At 47.2% G+C, this 17,688-nt stretch overlaps 1 protein-coding gene across 1 annotated transcript in view; it reads right to left on the bottom strand.

Annotated features, from left to right (window-relative positions):
* The window catches only part of ptpn20 (protein tyrosine phosphatase non-receptor type 20), a gene marked incomplete at both ends in the record, with an annotated part of 317,069 nt that overhangs the window by 35,807 nt on the left and 263,574 nt on the right, over window positions 1–17,688 (bottom strand). Inside the window, 2 exons of the mRNA XM_084321867.1 lie at window positions 7,897–8,045; window positions 17,205–17,344. Coding sequence (XP_084177993.1) covers window positions 7,897–8,045; window positions 17,205–17,344 — 289 coding nt within the window. The remainder of the gene's footprint in view (window positions 1–7,896; window positions 8,046–17,204; window positions 17,345–17,688) is intronic.

The raw sequence follows: 17,688 nt of genomic DNA, 5'->3' as shown, positions 1-17,688 counted from the left end.
ATCTGATCCTTTGTAACACTTAGAGTGCTTTCTAGGGCGCAACCGAATCTCTTGTCCGGAATCAATGCGCTGGCCAAGGGCATGTCTCAACTTGTCCAGACTCGTCTTTGAACTTGTCTGGGGGGTGCGATTCTTGGCGCCGCCAGTGTCAAGGGCGTTATCCAATGAGGAAAGCGAATAATGCTATGATTCAAACGGAGGCTTAAAGGGATATAGCTTATATATATAAATAATATACAAGTTATATAAAACAATAAAACGTAGATTCTCAGTGTTAATCTGGCCCTTCAGAACAGCCGCCTCCTAATTAGTCTGCACCTAATTAGTAAAGGGGCACAGATTAATATTAGTGTCCAGTCAACTTCTCCATACTTTGTTATGAGGAGTTGGAACAGTCTACAAAGTCAGTGGGTCATGGTCGTCGTCAGGGGAGTCAGGGATCTCCGGCAGCTCTATCAACTTAGCCACAGGTCGGGTGTAAGTCCGCCCTTGGACGATGACTTCTGCCGCTCTGACCTTCCCATCGGCACCAGTAATCACTCTGCTCACACGGCCGGCCGGCCACGTAGCTCGGGGTAGTGACTGGTCTATTGTCATTACGACTGTGTCCACCTTCAGGTTGTCCCTGTCTTTAACCCACTTCTGACGGGCTGGAAGGGATGGTAGGTAGCGTAGGAGGAAGCGGGCCCAAGACTGGTCGATCTGTACTTGGTTGTGTCTCCACATCCTCCGTCCGTTCCTCTCGTCCTGTCTGTACACCATCTGAGGAAGGGCCGGGTCCGGCCGCCCCATCAAGAGGTAGTTTGGGGTGATGGGTTCGAGGTCAGCTACGTCGCTTGGAGCGTAGCTGAGGGGGGTGGAGTTCAGAACTCCCTCTTCTTGAGCCCACGGTTCTCTCACAGGCATCTTCGTCCGCTTCAAGAGTGGGGTTGCGTGTCTGAACACTCCGTCGACCTTGACTCTCGTAGTCTTCTGATCTAGTAGAGCGATGGCGTATTTGTCCTCTTTGGGCCGAACCATCTTGCGTTCGGTCTTGAATGGCATCGCGTCTAATGTCCATAGCCTCTCAACGGGCTGTAAGAGAGTGTTGTCTGTGTCGCTCACCTTGGTGTAAAGGCAGCGTGTGGTCGTTGATTGGCTGGAAGGTCCGTAGAGGGGGCCCTGGAGCGTCCACCCCAGTCGGGTCTTAACCGCGGCTGGGCATCCTTTGGGTCCGATGTGGGCCGCCTTGGTTGGGACAATGAGGTCCGCGTGGTCGGAGCCAATGAGTAGGGTCGGTGTAGCTCCGCTGATGAGCGGTATGGGCAGTAGGCGTAGGTGATCGTACTTCTCCATCAGCTGTGGGATGGGGTAATCGTAGCTTGACAGACCTATGTCGTAGCTCATGAGCGCCTTGTTGATGCTGTACCGCAGGGCTATTCAACTAAATTGTTCAGGGGGCCACATTGTCAGAAACCCAAGGGGCCAGGGGCCGGACTGCCACGGCGCCTCCCCGTGCTATGAATATATGTACACTTGACACAACACGCAACCACATTTTCACAACTTTTATTTAACTACATTGCAAAAGTAGTATACTTTTCAAAAAAAGTGCTTCATTTATGTGCCACATCTGCAACATCTCCTGCAGAAAGTGCTTCATTTATGACTGTGCAACAACTGCAACATCTCCTCTTCAACATTTCAATATTTAAAATAAAATAAAAAACAAACAAGTGCATGATGTGCATCTGAACATTCTAACATCAACACTTGAACAAAAGAACACATTTATAGTGCAGCTGAGCTTATGAAAAAGTGCTTCATGTCTGTGCAAAAACAGCAAATGACAGCATCTTATTAGCACTTATTGTCCACTCTTAACTCTCAAACATCAGGGGGGTGGGGGGCAGACAGGCCTAGCCTACATACACACATCTAATGAGAGCGATTGCACTTCTTTGACTGGGCAATGGCAGAGAAAGAGGGTTCATAGGAAGTGAGGGCTACCCGCAAACAGTGATGCAAATGCTCATTTGTCAAGGAGGCACGTTGCTTGTTTTAATGGCATTCATGTGAGAGAAACTGGATTCACAGGTGTATGTTGAGCCAAACATTGTTAGCACAGATATTGCCAGCGTTTTTATTTTGGGGAATGTCTTGACATGAATACACTTTATCCAAAATGTTGTGTTGGATTCATTCTCAAGTGCCTGCTTCAGAGCAGATGATGCTTGCATGTCAATTATTTCAAGTTGCAGGAGACCTTCATCAATGTGAAGTGATGCAAGGAACTCTTGTCCTTTTGTGGAAATAGCAGCTACATTGGCAAATGGGTTGCTCACAAAATGCATCAATTCTCTGGACATGTCAAATTCATCAAATCGACTTGCAAAGTTTTCCCTCAATTTATCAATGAAATCTGTCATTAATTGAGTGACTTTTGGCTCAATTGTGCGTGATAACGTTGACATGAAAAGAAAAAAGTAAAAAAAAAAAAAAAAAAATTATCATGTAATCTTTGGCGGGCCGGTCAGAATCATCCTGCGGGCCGGATCTGGCCCGCGGGCCGCCAGTTGAATAGCCCTGCTGTACCGCTTCTCAGGGTGGTCGATCGCTGCTATGGTGAACGAGACGTTTTCACCTTTTATTGTCTTTAAGTCTCGACTAATGGTACGGAGGGTCATCGTCTCCTCTGGGCCCCGCAGGTCCAACTGGGTCGCGGCGGAGGCGAGGAGGAGTGTCTTCTCCGACCCGTCGTCGAGGATGGCGTAGGTGTCGAGTACCTTGTCTCCGTGGCTGAGGAGTACTCGTACCACCTTGATGAGCACTCTGGGGCTCCCACTATACGCGGGGTCGATGTGGAGCACTTCTGTTGGTGAGTTGCCTTGTAGAGCTAATCTTGTCTTGTGGACCTTGCGCAGTGATTCGCAGTAAGCGGCGTCATGCGTGTTAGCCTTAAGCCGCTGATCCATTTCGGCGGGGGTCAGTTTCTTGTGGTCGTCACACTGTGACAGCCAGTGTCCGCCGTGGCAGTAAAAACATGTGATCTTCCATTCCTCTTTGGCGGGGGAGTTGTGGCTCGTCTGTGGTGACACCGACTCGGCCTGGTACATCACTGTGATGGGCCTACTTCGGTCTCCTGGTGGGCGTTTATTGCTCTCGTGCAGGACTTCTAGGTGGGCGCCGTCACACTTGCCGCACCTTTTCTTGAGGCGGCACTCTGCTGCCATGTGGCCGCGCGCACAGCGGAAGCAGCGGCGGTTATCCTTAAGCCACTGACTTATTTCGGCTGTAGTCAGTCCTTTGAAGGCGTCGCACTGTGACAGCCAGTGTTCACTGTCGCAGTACTGACAGGCAGCCTTCCATTTCTCCTTGGCGTGGGGGTTGTGACTCGTCTGCCGTGACACCGCCTCGGCCTGGTGCATCACGGTGACGGGCCTGCCGTTGTCTTTAAACCTTCTCGGTCCATCTTTAGGGTTAGAGCCGCCCCACGCGAAGGTGTCGATCCGTAGGCTGCTGACCTCTCTGGCTAGGAAGTCAGCAAGGTCTAGGAGTGATTGTTCTGGGCCGCGGGGGTCACGGTGATCTCTTTGCCGCCGAAAACGTTCTTGGCGGGATGGGGGGAGCTTCTCTAATATCCGCTCCACGTTGGAGTTGGCGTACAACTCGTACATCCCCTTCTCCTTTTGTGACCCGAGCATCCCTACCAGGGATTGTACTTTAATGGATAGGTCATCCAGGGCTCGATTGTCTTTAGCTGGGGGGAGACGTTCAATCTCCCGTATCTCCTGAATGACATAGTCCCATGCACGTCCGTAACGCGCGTCGAGGGCCACCAGGGCATCAGAGTAGGGAGTCTGGGAGTTAGAGTATGCCAGCGCTATGTTGTGCGCTCTGGGTACTTTGAGGTGCTTGAGGAGGATGGCATATTTGTAGGACTCGTCCTGTATTCCGGACATAATGGTCTCTAAACACATGCGCAGTTCGGTATACTGCGCTCTGTCTTCACGCGTAAAGTCTGGGAATGTGGGTGTCCCAATGTAGGATGCCATGGATGGCTGTGACACTGATGCGCGTAGGGGGAGAGGCCTCCTTGGCGAGTCTCCCCGTACGTGGGGTCGTGGGTTCGTGCTGGGTGGGAACCAGAGGCCGGGCCCCCAGGTACTGCTCCTCGGTGCTGTCTGTTGCTCAAACTCACCCCTGGGACGGGTTGGGGGTTCATAACGCAGCGTGTCGGGCTGAGATCGGGGCTGCACTGTTCCTCCTGGTCTGAGATGGGTTTGTGCGGGTGGGCTTTATGTCCTCCCTCGTCCTCCGCTAGGCTTTGTAGTCGCTTGGTTAGTTTCTCGGCAACGTAAGCAGGTTCTTCCCGTTGGCTGGGTCCCGTGTAGATTGGTCGGGGAGGGGAAGGTGCCCTCGACCCGTGTCGTGATGATCTCCGGGAGCTCCGGGTGGAGGAGTGGGGAGTCACCCTCTGGAGCGCTTGCTCCATCATTTGCGCCTGCAGACGGTCTCGTTCCGCCTCGCGCTGGGCATTGGCTGCGTCGCGCTGTGCCTCGCGTTGCGCATTGGCGCGGTCTCGCTGGATGTTTTCTTCAGCCTGGAGGCGCCTCTCTTCCAGTCTAGAATGTTCACGCTCACTCTGTAGGCGGTTACGCTCACTCTCTTGTTGCGCTTGGAGACGTTCTCTTTCCATTGAAGAATGTTCGCGCTCACTCTGTTGTTGCGCTTGGAGACGTTCTCTTTCCAGTCTAGAATGTTCACGCTCACTCTGTTGTTGCGCTTGGAGACGTTCTCTCTCCGTTGAAGCGGTCAGCGTGGCGATCAAGACTTGCGCTAGCCTCTGGTCGGCCTCGCTTGGGGATGACGCTGATCTGGAGTGGACAGGGCTTGGCGTTGACCTGTTCTCTTTACGCGCTCCGAGGTCCATCTCGAGGGCGCTGTTTCTTATCTTCTCCCGCGCTCCGAGGTCCATCACGGAGGCGCGGTACTCTTTTCTTTGGTGCGCGCCGAGGTCCATCTCAGGGGCGCGCTCTTTATCCTCTTGCGCTCCGAGGTCCATCTCAGATGCGCGGTCTTTATCTTCTGGCGCTCCGAGGTCCATCTCGGTGGCGCTGTGGTCGTTGGGCATAGTCAAGTCATGTCCCGCTTGTCCCCCCCGTGAGCTAAGTCAGTTTCATTTAAACCAGCTTGGGTCTCTACTAGTGGGGCCGACAAGTCGATAAGGTTGGGCATACTTAAGCTATTAGTTTTATCCGTGCTTAACGTCTTTTTAGATAAGCTAGGAGGTAGAACTACAGCGTAGTCCTCCAAGTGTGGAGGGGGCTGACGCTGGCGCCTAGGGCGCTCTAGTTTGGGAGAGCCGTTTGGAGAGTGTCCGCCGCTGGCCATATTACTATTAATATGATTAGTATTACTGATACCCTCCGGCTCGAAGGACCAATTGTAACTGAGGGGTTACAAAACCCTGACTGTATTAAAGATTGTGATAGATTAAACCACTACTACATATTATTATTACTTGCCAGACAGTACAGTTAATTATGGCAGACACTCAATAGACAGCACGGTGACAAAGAGATAACGTTTACAGTATTTTATTATTAATAGCAGATATACAACTGAGAATTACTTGGTCGCTCTTTTATGGCGAATGATATTAGAATGTCAGAGTATCAAAGTCAGTGGGAATGAATAATTCCTAGGCTAAGGATACTAGACCGGGACGCTGCATGGCGTGAGATGGCGATATAGGGGGGCAAACGAGGGTATAGCTGGAGACTGGTGATTTCCTCCCACAGAGTAGTAAGCTCCAGAGGATTGAAGAATAGACGGATACTCCGGCTGGTCACTTGAAGAAAGGGGGTCTCATACGGATCCGGTCCTTGTAATCCAAGTGCTCGGTAGCAGGGTAATAGCTTTTAATCCAAAGCCCGATGGCAGTGATGATAGCTAGCCAGCTTCGTCCTCGAAGCTAGCCCGATGCAGATCTTCAGGGTAGTTAAATCCAAACGACAATGGTATTAACGATGCTCTTCTCCACGGTACTACGTTTCCACAAGTCACTATAATCCACCAACAATGGTTCTACAATATCAAGGTAGTATCTAAGGAGCTACTAGTTATCCGTAACGATACACCGCGGTAGGTTCCAATGCTCACATGTCCAATAGTTCTGCTGCTAGGTTCACCTCGTGTTCTGATACTAATTACGTTAAGTCCACACACACTTGCTAAGGTTCACACTAGTTACTAGACGAACAAACTGCTTGTTACTGCTGCACACCGAACGAACTGGGTTAACTGCTTTAGGTTGAACTGCGTTAACTGTAATGACAAACTGCGTTAACTGTAATGACGAACTGCTGCTGTTTGCGCCTTCCACAATATATATACTTAGAGTGCTTTCTAGGGCGCAACCGAATCTCTTGTCCGGAATCAATGCGCTGGCCAAGGGCATGTCTCAACTTGTCCAGACTCGTATTTGAACTTGTCTGGGGGGCGTGATTCTTGGCGCCGCCAGTGTCAAGGGCGTTATCCAATGAGGAGAGCGAATAATGCTATGATTCAAACGGAGGCTTAAAGGGATATAGCTTATATATATAAATAATATACAAGTTATATAAAACAATAAAACGTAGATTCTCAGTGTTAATCTGGCCCTTCAGAACAGTACTGTTTGTGATACAAAAACAGCACGTACGTTTCACCCCGGACATATGGACCTGTGATGTTTGTTTGGTTTATTTAATTCTTTTTGAGGCGTGCTGTCCTATAAATGCCAAGTAATAGTTGTTTCATGGACCAAGACCACAACAGTCTCCTCTCCTATAGCGTCAAATGTTTTATCTGCTGACAAAGCACAATGCCTGTTGGTTTTTAGTTCACTCATTGTTCAGGGAAACACATTGTTAATGACATTGACGGATTGTGAATTTTGTGATTGACTCAAATTATATTTATTTGGAAAAATAAATATAGTCACTTTATTTTAAGAGTCAAAACTGTTCTCTTGGCTTTGTTTTGTTCATAGTAGTAACGCTCATGTCATGATAAATCTGGTTAGGTCAAAACTACAGGAATATACATAAAAAAAAGGGTAGTAGTTGTTATGATTACAGTGCATCGCAGTCACGAAAGGGGATAGGTGACTGCTTGGTTTGACTGGCCGCCGAGCCATACTGTACTGTACATGTTGACTGCTTGGTTTGACTGGCCGCCGAGCCATACTGTACATGGTGACTGCTTGGTTTGACTGGCCACCGAGCCATACTGTACATGTTGACTTCTTGGTTTGACTGGCCGCCGAGCCATACTGTACATGGTGACTGCTTGGTTTGACTGGCCGCTGAGCCATACTGTACATGGTGACTGCTTGGCTTAAATATAAAAAAATATTAATAAAAAAAAGATATTAAAAAAAAATGTATAACCTTTTTTTTTTGGCATCCTCTGTTATTTTACCCACGCGACGCCACTGTTCTGTTGTTATATGTTTTTATTGAACAATCTTATCACACTTTTTACTGTCCGTTCTATCTTATTATTTCTAGCCTATTTTAAACTGAATCAAACCGCACTTTTTTACTTTATCTAATCTATTCTATTTTATTATTTGTATTACTGAAGAACTGTGATTTTCCTTACCTTGCTACCTCTCTATCTCTTTGTATTTAATTTTTTATGCTTGCTTATGCCTGTATTTTTTACTGTTGTGAAGCACTTTGAACTGCAACTTCTGTATGAAAAGTGCTATACAAATAAAGTTATTATTATTATTATGTTCACTGACATCAGTTATGTTCACTGACATCAGTTATGTTCACTGACATCAGTTATGTTCACTAACCTTGATGTTGTTGCGTCTGGAACACAGGGCTCTGTAGGAACGTGTGACAGTGAGTGTAAACTAACCATGAACTCTTTGACCAGTTCCTCCTGGTCTAACTGGTGCTGCAGGATCTGGATGAGAGCTTTGACCCTGGAGCCCGAGTACTGGCTACTCTTAGCTGGGCTGATCAGAGCCAGGCTGGCCAGCTCCTCTTCTGACACTATGGGCGGGCCTGGAGAGAAGAGAGAGAGAGAGAGATAAGGAGGAGAGGAAGAGGAAGAGGAATAGGGAGGAAAGAGAGAAAGAGAAAGAGAAAGAGAGAGAGAGAAGGAGGAGAAAAGGAAGAGGAAGAGGGACGTTTAAATTGTGTTTTCTCTTTCCCTCTCTCCTCTTTTAGCAACTATCCTGTAACGGTTTACATCATTTATACGATTTGTTTAAAATGTTCTAAGCCTAATGTCATATTTGAGAATGTATTTAAGTTGCATTTTTTTTATCTATACATTATTTAGTTTACTAGAAGTGATAGTACTATTGTTTTTAAGTCTCAGCTCAAAGTTGGGCGGCTAGGTGGTGTAGTGGTCTAAGGCACTCGCCACCAGTGTGGAGACGCTAGGATTCGCGTGTTCGAATCCAGCTCTCCACATTGTTTTTCAGTTTGGCTGGTCGTCCGCAGTAATACACATTGGCCGTATTACGGGGAGGGAAAAACTGAAGGGTGGGGATCGAACGTTGTGAACAAGCGACTCCTACAAGTCGGTTGGTGCGCCTGCGCAGTAGAATCAGGAAGTGTCGGGGGCAGCGTGAGCCTCCCACGCGTTACTCCTCGACACTGAGAGGTCGAGCTGCGCAGGTGAAAAGATGCGACTGCTGTTACCTCAAGTACCGGAGGGGACTTGTGCTATGTATGACTTAGTCCTCACTGCAGCCGGCTTGTGGGAGGCAAGAAACAGCGTTCGTGACAGGGGAGGGTTGAATTGGATGATACGAAATTGGGATGGGAGAAAATATAGAAAATGGGAGAAAAAGTGGATCAAAAAAAAAGTCTCAGCTCAAAGTTATATACAAGCCCCCATTGGACTGCTCTCGCGTGATCAAGACTCAAAGCGACACCTGCAGGCAGCAACGCGTCATGGACACCATGCTCTGGTGGAAGGTGCTGGTCGCTAGGGCTTGGCGATAAAACGATAACGATAATTCTTGCGATATATTTTAATAATCGATATCGATCGATAATACAAAAAAATCTCTAAAAAATAATAATAATAATAATAATAAAAAATATTGTGACCTGCAACAGGGCAGTTTTAAAACCAGAGACAGTGGACTAGGGCTGACCCCTATTAATCGATTAGTCGACTAATCGGTCGGAAGGGGCCGTAGTCGACTGGCCAACCTCTTAGTCGAATATAATAAAAAAAAACAAAAAACAAATATTAATTAATATTTCTTTATTTTTTTTTATCATTCTTTCCAAAAGAAAAGAGGCCTAGAAGCGTGGCTAACGCTAATGGCACGCATACCAGAGGCTAACTGCCTAAGAAAACAGGCACAGAGGCACTGAAAGAGGATTTCACCCATCTAATGAACACACTAGACTAGACAAATATCAAGATGTATCCATCAGTGGACCAATTACATGCTTTTGCAGAGGACAAAAAGCCTTCCGTCGACAACTTCAGACACTAAGCACCCCCACAGCCCAAATGGAATAAAAAATAAAATAAAATAAAAAAATTATACTTTATTTATTTAAAAAAAATAGTTGTAAACTATCAGCTAATGTCGGCCAATCATAGTCGACTATCCAAATCCTTAGTCGGGGACAGCCCTACTATTGTTTTATGTTAAAGCTGACATGACTTATGTTTTTCATTTTGTTTTTACTGTGAATTTTGGAGAGAACAGAGAAGCCTAGTAGCAAGAAAGCCACTTGTGCTTCCAGGGAACTATAGTGCCTATAGACCAGTGGCTCTCAGAGGGTGCGGTGTGAGGTCCGCTATGTAGGGGTGTCTTCAGTAGCCTCTGTCCTCCCCCTCCTCCTCTCTGGGCGGGTGGCTGAGCCCCCCACCTTCAGGTGGTTCCTGATAAAACTGAGGAATGGGCCAATGTCAGTATAATGCTGTTCACTGTAACGTAGCGCGGTGAGAGAACTGTTCCCTGTAACGTAACGCGGTGAGAGAATACTGTTCACTGTAATGTAGCGCGGTGAGAGAACTGTTCACTGTAACGTAGCACGTGCGATAATACTGTTCACTGTAACGTAGCACGGTGAGAGAACTGTTCACTGTAACGTAGCGCGGTGAGAGAACTGTTCACTGTAACGTAGCGTGGTGAGAGAACTGTTCACTGTAACGTAGCGCGGTGAGAAAATACTGTTCACTGTAACGTAGCGCGGTGAGGAACTGTTCACTGTAACGTAGCGCGGTGAGAGAACTGTTCACTGTAACGTAGCGCGGTGAGAGAATACTGTTCACTGTAACGTAGCGCGGTGAGAGAACTGTTCACTGTAACGCAGTGCAGTGAGAGAACTGTTCACTGTAACGTAGCGCGGTGAGAGAATACTGTTCACTGTAACGTAGCGCGGTGAGAAAACTGTTCACTGTAACGTAGCGCGGTGAGAGAACTGTTCACTGTAACGTAGCGCGGTGAGAGAACTGTTCACTGTTATGTAGCGCGGTGAGAGAACTGTTCACTGTAACGTAGTGCGGTGAGAGAGAACTGTTCACTGTAACGCAGTGCAGTGAGAGAACTGTTCACTGTAACGTAGCGCGGTGAGAGAACTGTTCACTGTAACGTAGCGCGGTGAAAGAACTGTTCACTGTAACGTAGCGTGGTGAGAGAATACTGTTCACTGTAACGTAGCGCGGTGAGAGAACTGTTCACTGTAACGTAGCGCGGTGAGAGAACTGTTCACTGTAACATAGCGCGGTGAGAGAACTGTTCACTGTAACGTAGCGCGGTGAGAGAACTGTTCACTGTAACGTAGCGCGGTGAGAGAACTGTTCACTGTAACGTAGCGCGGTGAGAGAATACTGTTCACTGTAACGTAGCATGGTGAGAGAATACTGTTCACTGTAACGTAGCGCGGTGAAAGAACTGTTCACTGTAACGTAGCGCGGTGAGAGAACTGTTCACTGTAACGTAGCGTGGTGAGAGAATACTGTTCACTGTAACGTAGCGCGGTGAGAGAACTGTTCACTGTAACGTAGCGTGGTGAGAATACTGTTCACTGTAACGTAGCGCGGTGAGAGAACTGTTCACTGTAACGTAGCGCGGTGAGAGAACTGTTCACTGTAATGTAGCGCGGTGAGAGAATACTGTTCACTGTAACGTAGCGTGGTGAGAGAACTGTTCACTGTAACATAGCGCGGTGAGAGAATACTGTTCACTGTAACGTAGTGCGGTGAGAGAACTGTTCACTGTAACGTAGCGCGGTGAGAGAACTGTTCACTGTAACGTAGCGCGGTGAAAGAACTGTTCACTGTAACGTAGCGCGGTGAGAGAACTGTTCACTGTAACGTAGCGCGGTGAGAGAACTGTTCACTGTAACGTAGCGCGGTGAGAGAATACTGTTCACTGTAACGTAGCATGGTGAGAGAATACTGTTCACTGTAACGTAGCGCTGTGAGAGAACTGTTCACTGTAACGTAGCGCGGTGAGAGAACTGTTCACTGTAACGTAGCGCAGTGAGAGAATACTGTTCACTGTAACGTAACGTGGTGAGAGCATACTGTTCACTGTAACGTAGCGCGGTGAGAGAACTGTTCACTGTAACGTAGCGCGGTGAGAGAACTGTTCACTGTAACGTAGCGCGGTGAGAGAACTGTTCAATGTAACGTAGCGCGGTGAGAGAACTGTTCACTGTAACGTAGCGAGGTGAGAGAACTGTTCACTGTAACGTAGCGCGGTGAGAGAACTGTTCACTGTAACGTAGCGCGGTGAGAGAACTGTTCACTGTAACGTAGCACGGTGAGAGAACTGTTCACTGTAACGTAGCGCGGTGAGAGAACTGTTCACTGTAACGTAGCGCAGTGAGAGAATACTGTTAACTGTAACGTAGCGTGGTGAGAGAACTGTTCACTGTAACGTAGCGCGGTGAGAGAACTGTTCACTGTAACGTAGCGCGGTGAGAGAACTGTTCACTGTAACGTAGCGCGGTGAGAGAATACTGTTCACTGTAACATAGCGTGGTGAGAGAATACTGTTCACTGTAACGTAGCATGTGAGATAATACTGTTCACTGTAACGTAGCGTGGTGAGAGAACTGTTCACTGTAACGTAGCGCGGTGAGAGAACTGTTCACTGTAACGTAGCACGTGAGATAATACTGTTCACTGTAACGTAGCGCGGTGAGAGAACTGTTCACTGTAACGTAGCGCGGTGAGAGAACTGTTCACTGTAACGTAGCGTGGTGAGAGAACTGTTCACTGTAACGTAGCATGGTGAGAGAGAACTGTTCACTGTAACATAGCATGGTGAGAGAATACTGTTCACTGTAACGTAGCATGGTGAGAGAACTGTTCACTGTAACGTAGCATGGTGAGAGAGAACTGTTCACTGTAACGTAGCACGTGAGATAATACTGTTCACTGTACCGTAGCGTGGTGAGAGAACTGTTCACTGTAACATAGCGCGGTGAGAGAACTGTTCACTGTAACGTAGCACGTGAGATAATACTGTTCACTGTAACGTAGCGCGGTGAGAGAACTGTTCACTGTAACGTAGCGTGGTGAGAGAACTGTTCACTGTAACGTAGCGTGGTGAGAGAACTGTTCACTGTAACGTAGCGTGGTGAGAGAACTGTTCACTGTAACGTAGCGTGGTGAGAGAATACTGTTCACTGTAATGTAGCGCGGTGAGAGAACTGTTCACTGTAACGTAGCATGTGAGATAATACTGTTCACTGTAACGTAGCGTGGTGAGAGAACTGTTCACTGTAACGTAGCGCGGTGAGAGAACTGTTCACTGTAACGTAGCACGTGAGATAATACTGTTCACTGTAACGTAGCGAGGTGAGAGAACTGTTCACTGTAACGTAGCGCGGTGAGAGAACTGTTCACTGTAACGTAGCGCGGTGAGAGAACTGTTCACTGTAACGTAGCGCGGTGAGAGAACTGTACACTGTAACGTAGCACGTGAGATAATACTGTTCACTGTAACGTAGCGCGGTGAGAGAACTGTTCACTGTAACGTAGCGCGGTGAGAGAACTGTTCACTGTAACGTAGCGCGGTGAGAGAATACTGTTCACTGTAACGTAGCATGGTGAGAGAATACTGTTCACTGTAACGTAGCGCGGTGAGAGAACTGTTCACTGTAACGTAGCGCGGTGAGAGAACTGTTAACTGTAACGTAGCACGGTGAGAGAACTGTTCACTGTAACGTAGCGCGGTGAGAGAACTGTTCACTGTAACGTAGTGCGGTGAGAGAGAACTGTTCACTGTAACGTAGCACGTGAGATAATACTGTTCACTGTAATGTAGCGCGGTGAAATAACTGTTCACTGTAACGTAGCGCAGTGAGAGAACTGTTAACTGTAACGTAGCACGGTGAGAGAACTGTTCACTGTAACGTAGCGCGGTGAGAGAACTGTTCACTGTAACGTAGCACGGTGAGAGAACTGTTCACTGTAACGTAGCGCGGTGAGAGAACTGTTCACTGTAACGTAGCGCGGTGAGAGAACTGTTCACTGTAACGTAGTGCGGTGAGAGAGAACTGTTCACTGTAACGTAGCGCAGTGAGAGAATACTGTTCACTGTAACGTAACGTGGTGAGAGAATACTGTTCACTGTAACGTAGCACGGTGAGAGAACTGTTCACTGTAATGTAGCGCGGTGAGAGAACTGTTCACCGTAGCGCGGTGAGAGAACTGTTCACTGTATCGTAGCGCGGTGAGAGAACTGTTCACTGTAACGTAGCGCGGTGAGAGAACTGTTCACTGTAACGTAGCGCGGTGAGAGAACTGTTCACTGTAACGTAGCGTGGTGAGAGAACTGTTCACTGTAACGTAGCGCGGTGAGAGAATACTGTTCACTGTAACGTAGCGCGGTGAGAGAATACTGTTCACTGTAACGTAGCACGGTGAGAGAACTGTTCACTGTAACGTAGCGCGGTGAGAGAACTGTTCACTGTAATGTAGCGCGGTGAGAGAGAACTGTTCACTGTAACGTAGCGCGGTGAGAGAACTGTTCACTGTAACGTAGCGCGGTGAGAGAACTGTTCACTGTAACGTAGCGCGGTGAGAGAACTGTTCACTGTAACGTAGCGCGGTGAGAGAACTGTTCACTGTAACGTAGCGTGGTGAGAGAATACTGTTAACTGTAACGTAGCGCGGTGAGAGAACTGTTCACTGTAACGTAGCATGGTGAGAGAGAACTGTTCACTGTAACGTAGCGCAGTGAGAGAACTGTTCACTGTAACGTAGCGTGGTGAGAGAACTGTTCACTGTAACATAGCGTGGTGAGAGAATACTGTTCACTGTAACGTAGCATGTGAGATAATACTGTTCACTGTAACGTAGCGTGGTGAGAGAATACTGTTCACTGTAACGTAGCGCGGTGAGAATACTGTTCACTGTAACGTAGCGCGGTGAGAGAACTGTTCACTGTAACGTAGCGCGGTGAGAGAACTGTTCACTGTAACGTAGCGCGGTGAGAGAATACTGTTCACTGTAACGTAGCGCGGTGAGAGAACTGTTCACTGTAACGTAGCATGGTGAGAGAGAACTGTTCACTGTAACGTAGCGTGGTGAGAGAACTGTTCACTGTAACGTAGCGCGGTGAGAGAACTGTTCACTGTAACGTAGCGCGGTGAGAGAACTGTTCACTGTAACGTAGCGCGGTGAGAGAACTGTTCACTGTAACGTAGTGCGGTGAGAATACTGTTCACTGTAACGTAGCGCGGTGAGAGAACTGTTCACTGTAACGTAGCGCGGTGAGAGAACTGTTCACTGTAACGTAGCGCGGTGAGAGAACTGTTCACTGTAACGTCGCGCAGTGAGAGAATACTGTTCACTGTAACGTAGCGCGGTGAGAGAATACTGTTCACTGTAACGTAGCGCAGTGAGAGAACTGTTCACTGTAACGTAGCGCGGTGAGAGAACTGTTCACTGTAACGTAGCACGGTGAGAGAATACTGTTCACTGTAACGTAGCGTGGTGAGAGAATACTGTTCACTGTAACGCAGTGCGGTGAGAGAACTGTTCACTGTAACGTAGCATGTGAGAGAATACTGTTCACTGTAACGTAGCGTGGTGAGATAATACTGTTCACTGTAACGTAGTGCGGTGAGAGAATGCATATTTGCAAGACTATTTCCACTCTCTCCCATGTTGTCTTCTCTAGAATATTATGTAACAACAGGAATCTTCAAACGGGGGTCGGTCGTCTAACGTGTATCTATTTTGAGTGTGTTGACAGGAGGAAGCTTGGGAACCCCTGACCTAGAGCAAGGCACTTAACCCCTGCCCTAGAGCAAGGCACTTAACCCCTGCCCTAGAGCAAGGCACTTAACCCCCGACTGCTCAGGTACCCACAGTAGAAGCCTATGTTGTGCTGGGCAGCTCCCGGCTTGGAATGTGTGCTACCGTTCGCTGGTTCCTGGCTGTATATTATGTACCGCTACGCTTTGCTCGCTTCATATCACAGCCGGGCAAATTAACATAGACTGAAATTAACTTTTGATCTCCCGGAGCGAAGGTACGTCATGTCATTTTATTTTACTTACGCAGAAGTTGTTGAAATGGTCCAACTTCTTAATATTTCAGGGGAGAGTCTTTCTGTTTACTAGACGCTGCCATGATGAATCGAATGTGACTTATAATTTTTTTTTTTTTTTTTTTACATCTAATAAAGATGTCAGCCCCCAGACAGATTCTCCATTGATATTTTGAGGAGTTGGACCATTTCAACAAGTGTGGCCCGGATTTTATGTTTAGGTAATAAAGTTAGGGATATCTAAAGTTAATTTAATTTAATTTGCCCGGCTATGATATGAAGCGAGCAAAGCGTAGCGGTACATAATATACATGTACAGCCGGGAACCAGCAAGTGACTGTATGAGGAAGATAAGATAAGAATAAACTTTATTGTCCCAAAGGGCCAATTTTACTTTGAACATCAGTGCTGCATCATTCTGCGATGACCGTGTAAACAAAGAAGAAACAAATATATATACAATCATTCATTCATTCAGTTAGTAAAAAGGACATCAGACAAATATGACAATACATAGAGACGTGCAACCATAATACATAAGTAGGCAAACTCATTTCAAAAGCTTCATATTGCACCCTGCCCTAATTAAATTACAACAGATTAAGACTTGGAAAAGAAAGAAAGAGGTGACAGCCCACTGTTAGGTGGCACCTCAAAGGAATCAACCTCTAGTATTATTGGAGAGCGATGGATGTAGGAAGGAAGGAGAGCTTGTAGCGGTTGCTCTTGTACTTGCTCTGAACCGTCTCCCTGAGGGAAGAACTTCATATTCGGGATAAAGAATATGAGAAGGGTCCTGTAAGATTCTCTGTGCCTGGCTGACCACTACTTTCTCAAAGATAGATTGGAGTGACGGATACTTGGTGTTTCCGGTCACCGTCATCGCTGCTTTCACTAGCCTTTCAAGCTTCGACTTACACTGTACTGCGAGTGTACCAAACCACGCTGCCATCCCATATCTCATCAGGCTTTCTAGGACAGCTTTATAAAATGTGGTGGATCGCTGTGCTCACACCAAACAGTCTGAGACTACGGAGGAAGTGCAGTCGTTGGGCTAGTTTGGAACACAGAACATCAACATGTACATCCCATTTCAGTCGATTACCCATGTGGGTTCCTAGGTATGATGTGACCCTCTATTTCACAGTCGCCAATTACAACAGGCCAGGGTCATGTACTCTCACTTCTCTGGGGTCATAGGTCATCTCTTTGGTTTTGGTGGTATTGAGAATGAGATGATGTCTCTCACACCAGACCTGAAAGGAGTTGATCTCTCTGCTAAGTAGAGTGTGAAGGAGAGTGTTGCTGAAAAAGAGCACAATAACACTATGCTCACTGCAGGTTATTATGTGGATGATACACATTTTACACTGAAAGACTAGATGTTTGGATAGAGAGAGATAGAAGAGGGTGATCTCTGACCACTGTGTGTTGACTTGTAACTGTTTTAGCAGATTTTATTAAAATAGTTTATTCTTATTTATCGCGGCTATATGTATGATATTGCTGATAAACAATGTCTTGCATTGTAAGATCGCTGTCGCTGTAAATAAGCGTAATCTCAGTGTTTTACGAGTTGAAATAAAGGTTTGAAATGAAGTGAAATGGAATAGCAGTTGAATAGTATTAATGTGGATAATAGTTTTGAAACAGCCGATATTCTAAGAAAAGATACCTGGCAAGGGTGAGGCCATTTCCTGACCGTTGGGCTCAAAGGTGTCGTCGTCTTCCTCCTCGCTGCTCCAGCCGTCTGATTGGCTGGTTCTAGCGCCCTTGGGCGGTTGGTCCAATAGCGTGGTGGTCACGACTTGTTTCCTGGGGGGGGTCAGGGCAGGGGCAGGGGTGAGACCAGACCATTTTTACTCTTCGGTAGGGGGGGCTGAAATCATGGAAGGCTGAGCTTCCTTTCCCTGTGACCTTTCCACCTAAAATGCAGTATAGACAAAAGGCTAAGGTATCGCATTGCATAATACCCTCATACTACTTTGGGAAAACAACAGGGTGTTGCATTGGACAATATTATTACACTTCTTAGTTGTTAAACTACATATATCTGATGGGGTTATTGATGTCATTACTGAGCAGCCTGAGGGCTGAAACAAGGCAGGTTTTTTTCTGATTTATTTCTTACTCTCTGCTGCCTCCTTGTGGTTAAGGAC

This window comes from Notolepis coatsorum (assembly GCF_963971535.1).
Source record: "Notolepis coatsorum genome assembly, chromosome: 9".
Lineage (NCBI taxonomy): Eukaryota > Metazoa > Chordata > Actinopteri > Aulopiformes > Paralepididae > Notolepis > Notolepis coatsorum.
The sequence above is the reverse complement of the archived record's forward strand: the minus strand, read 5'-3'. Positions and strand labels throughout refer to the sequence as shown.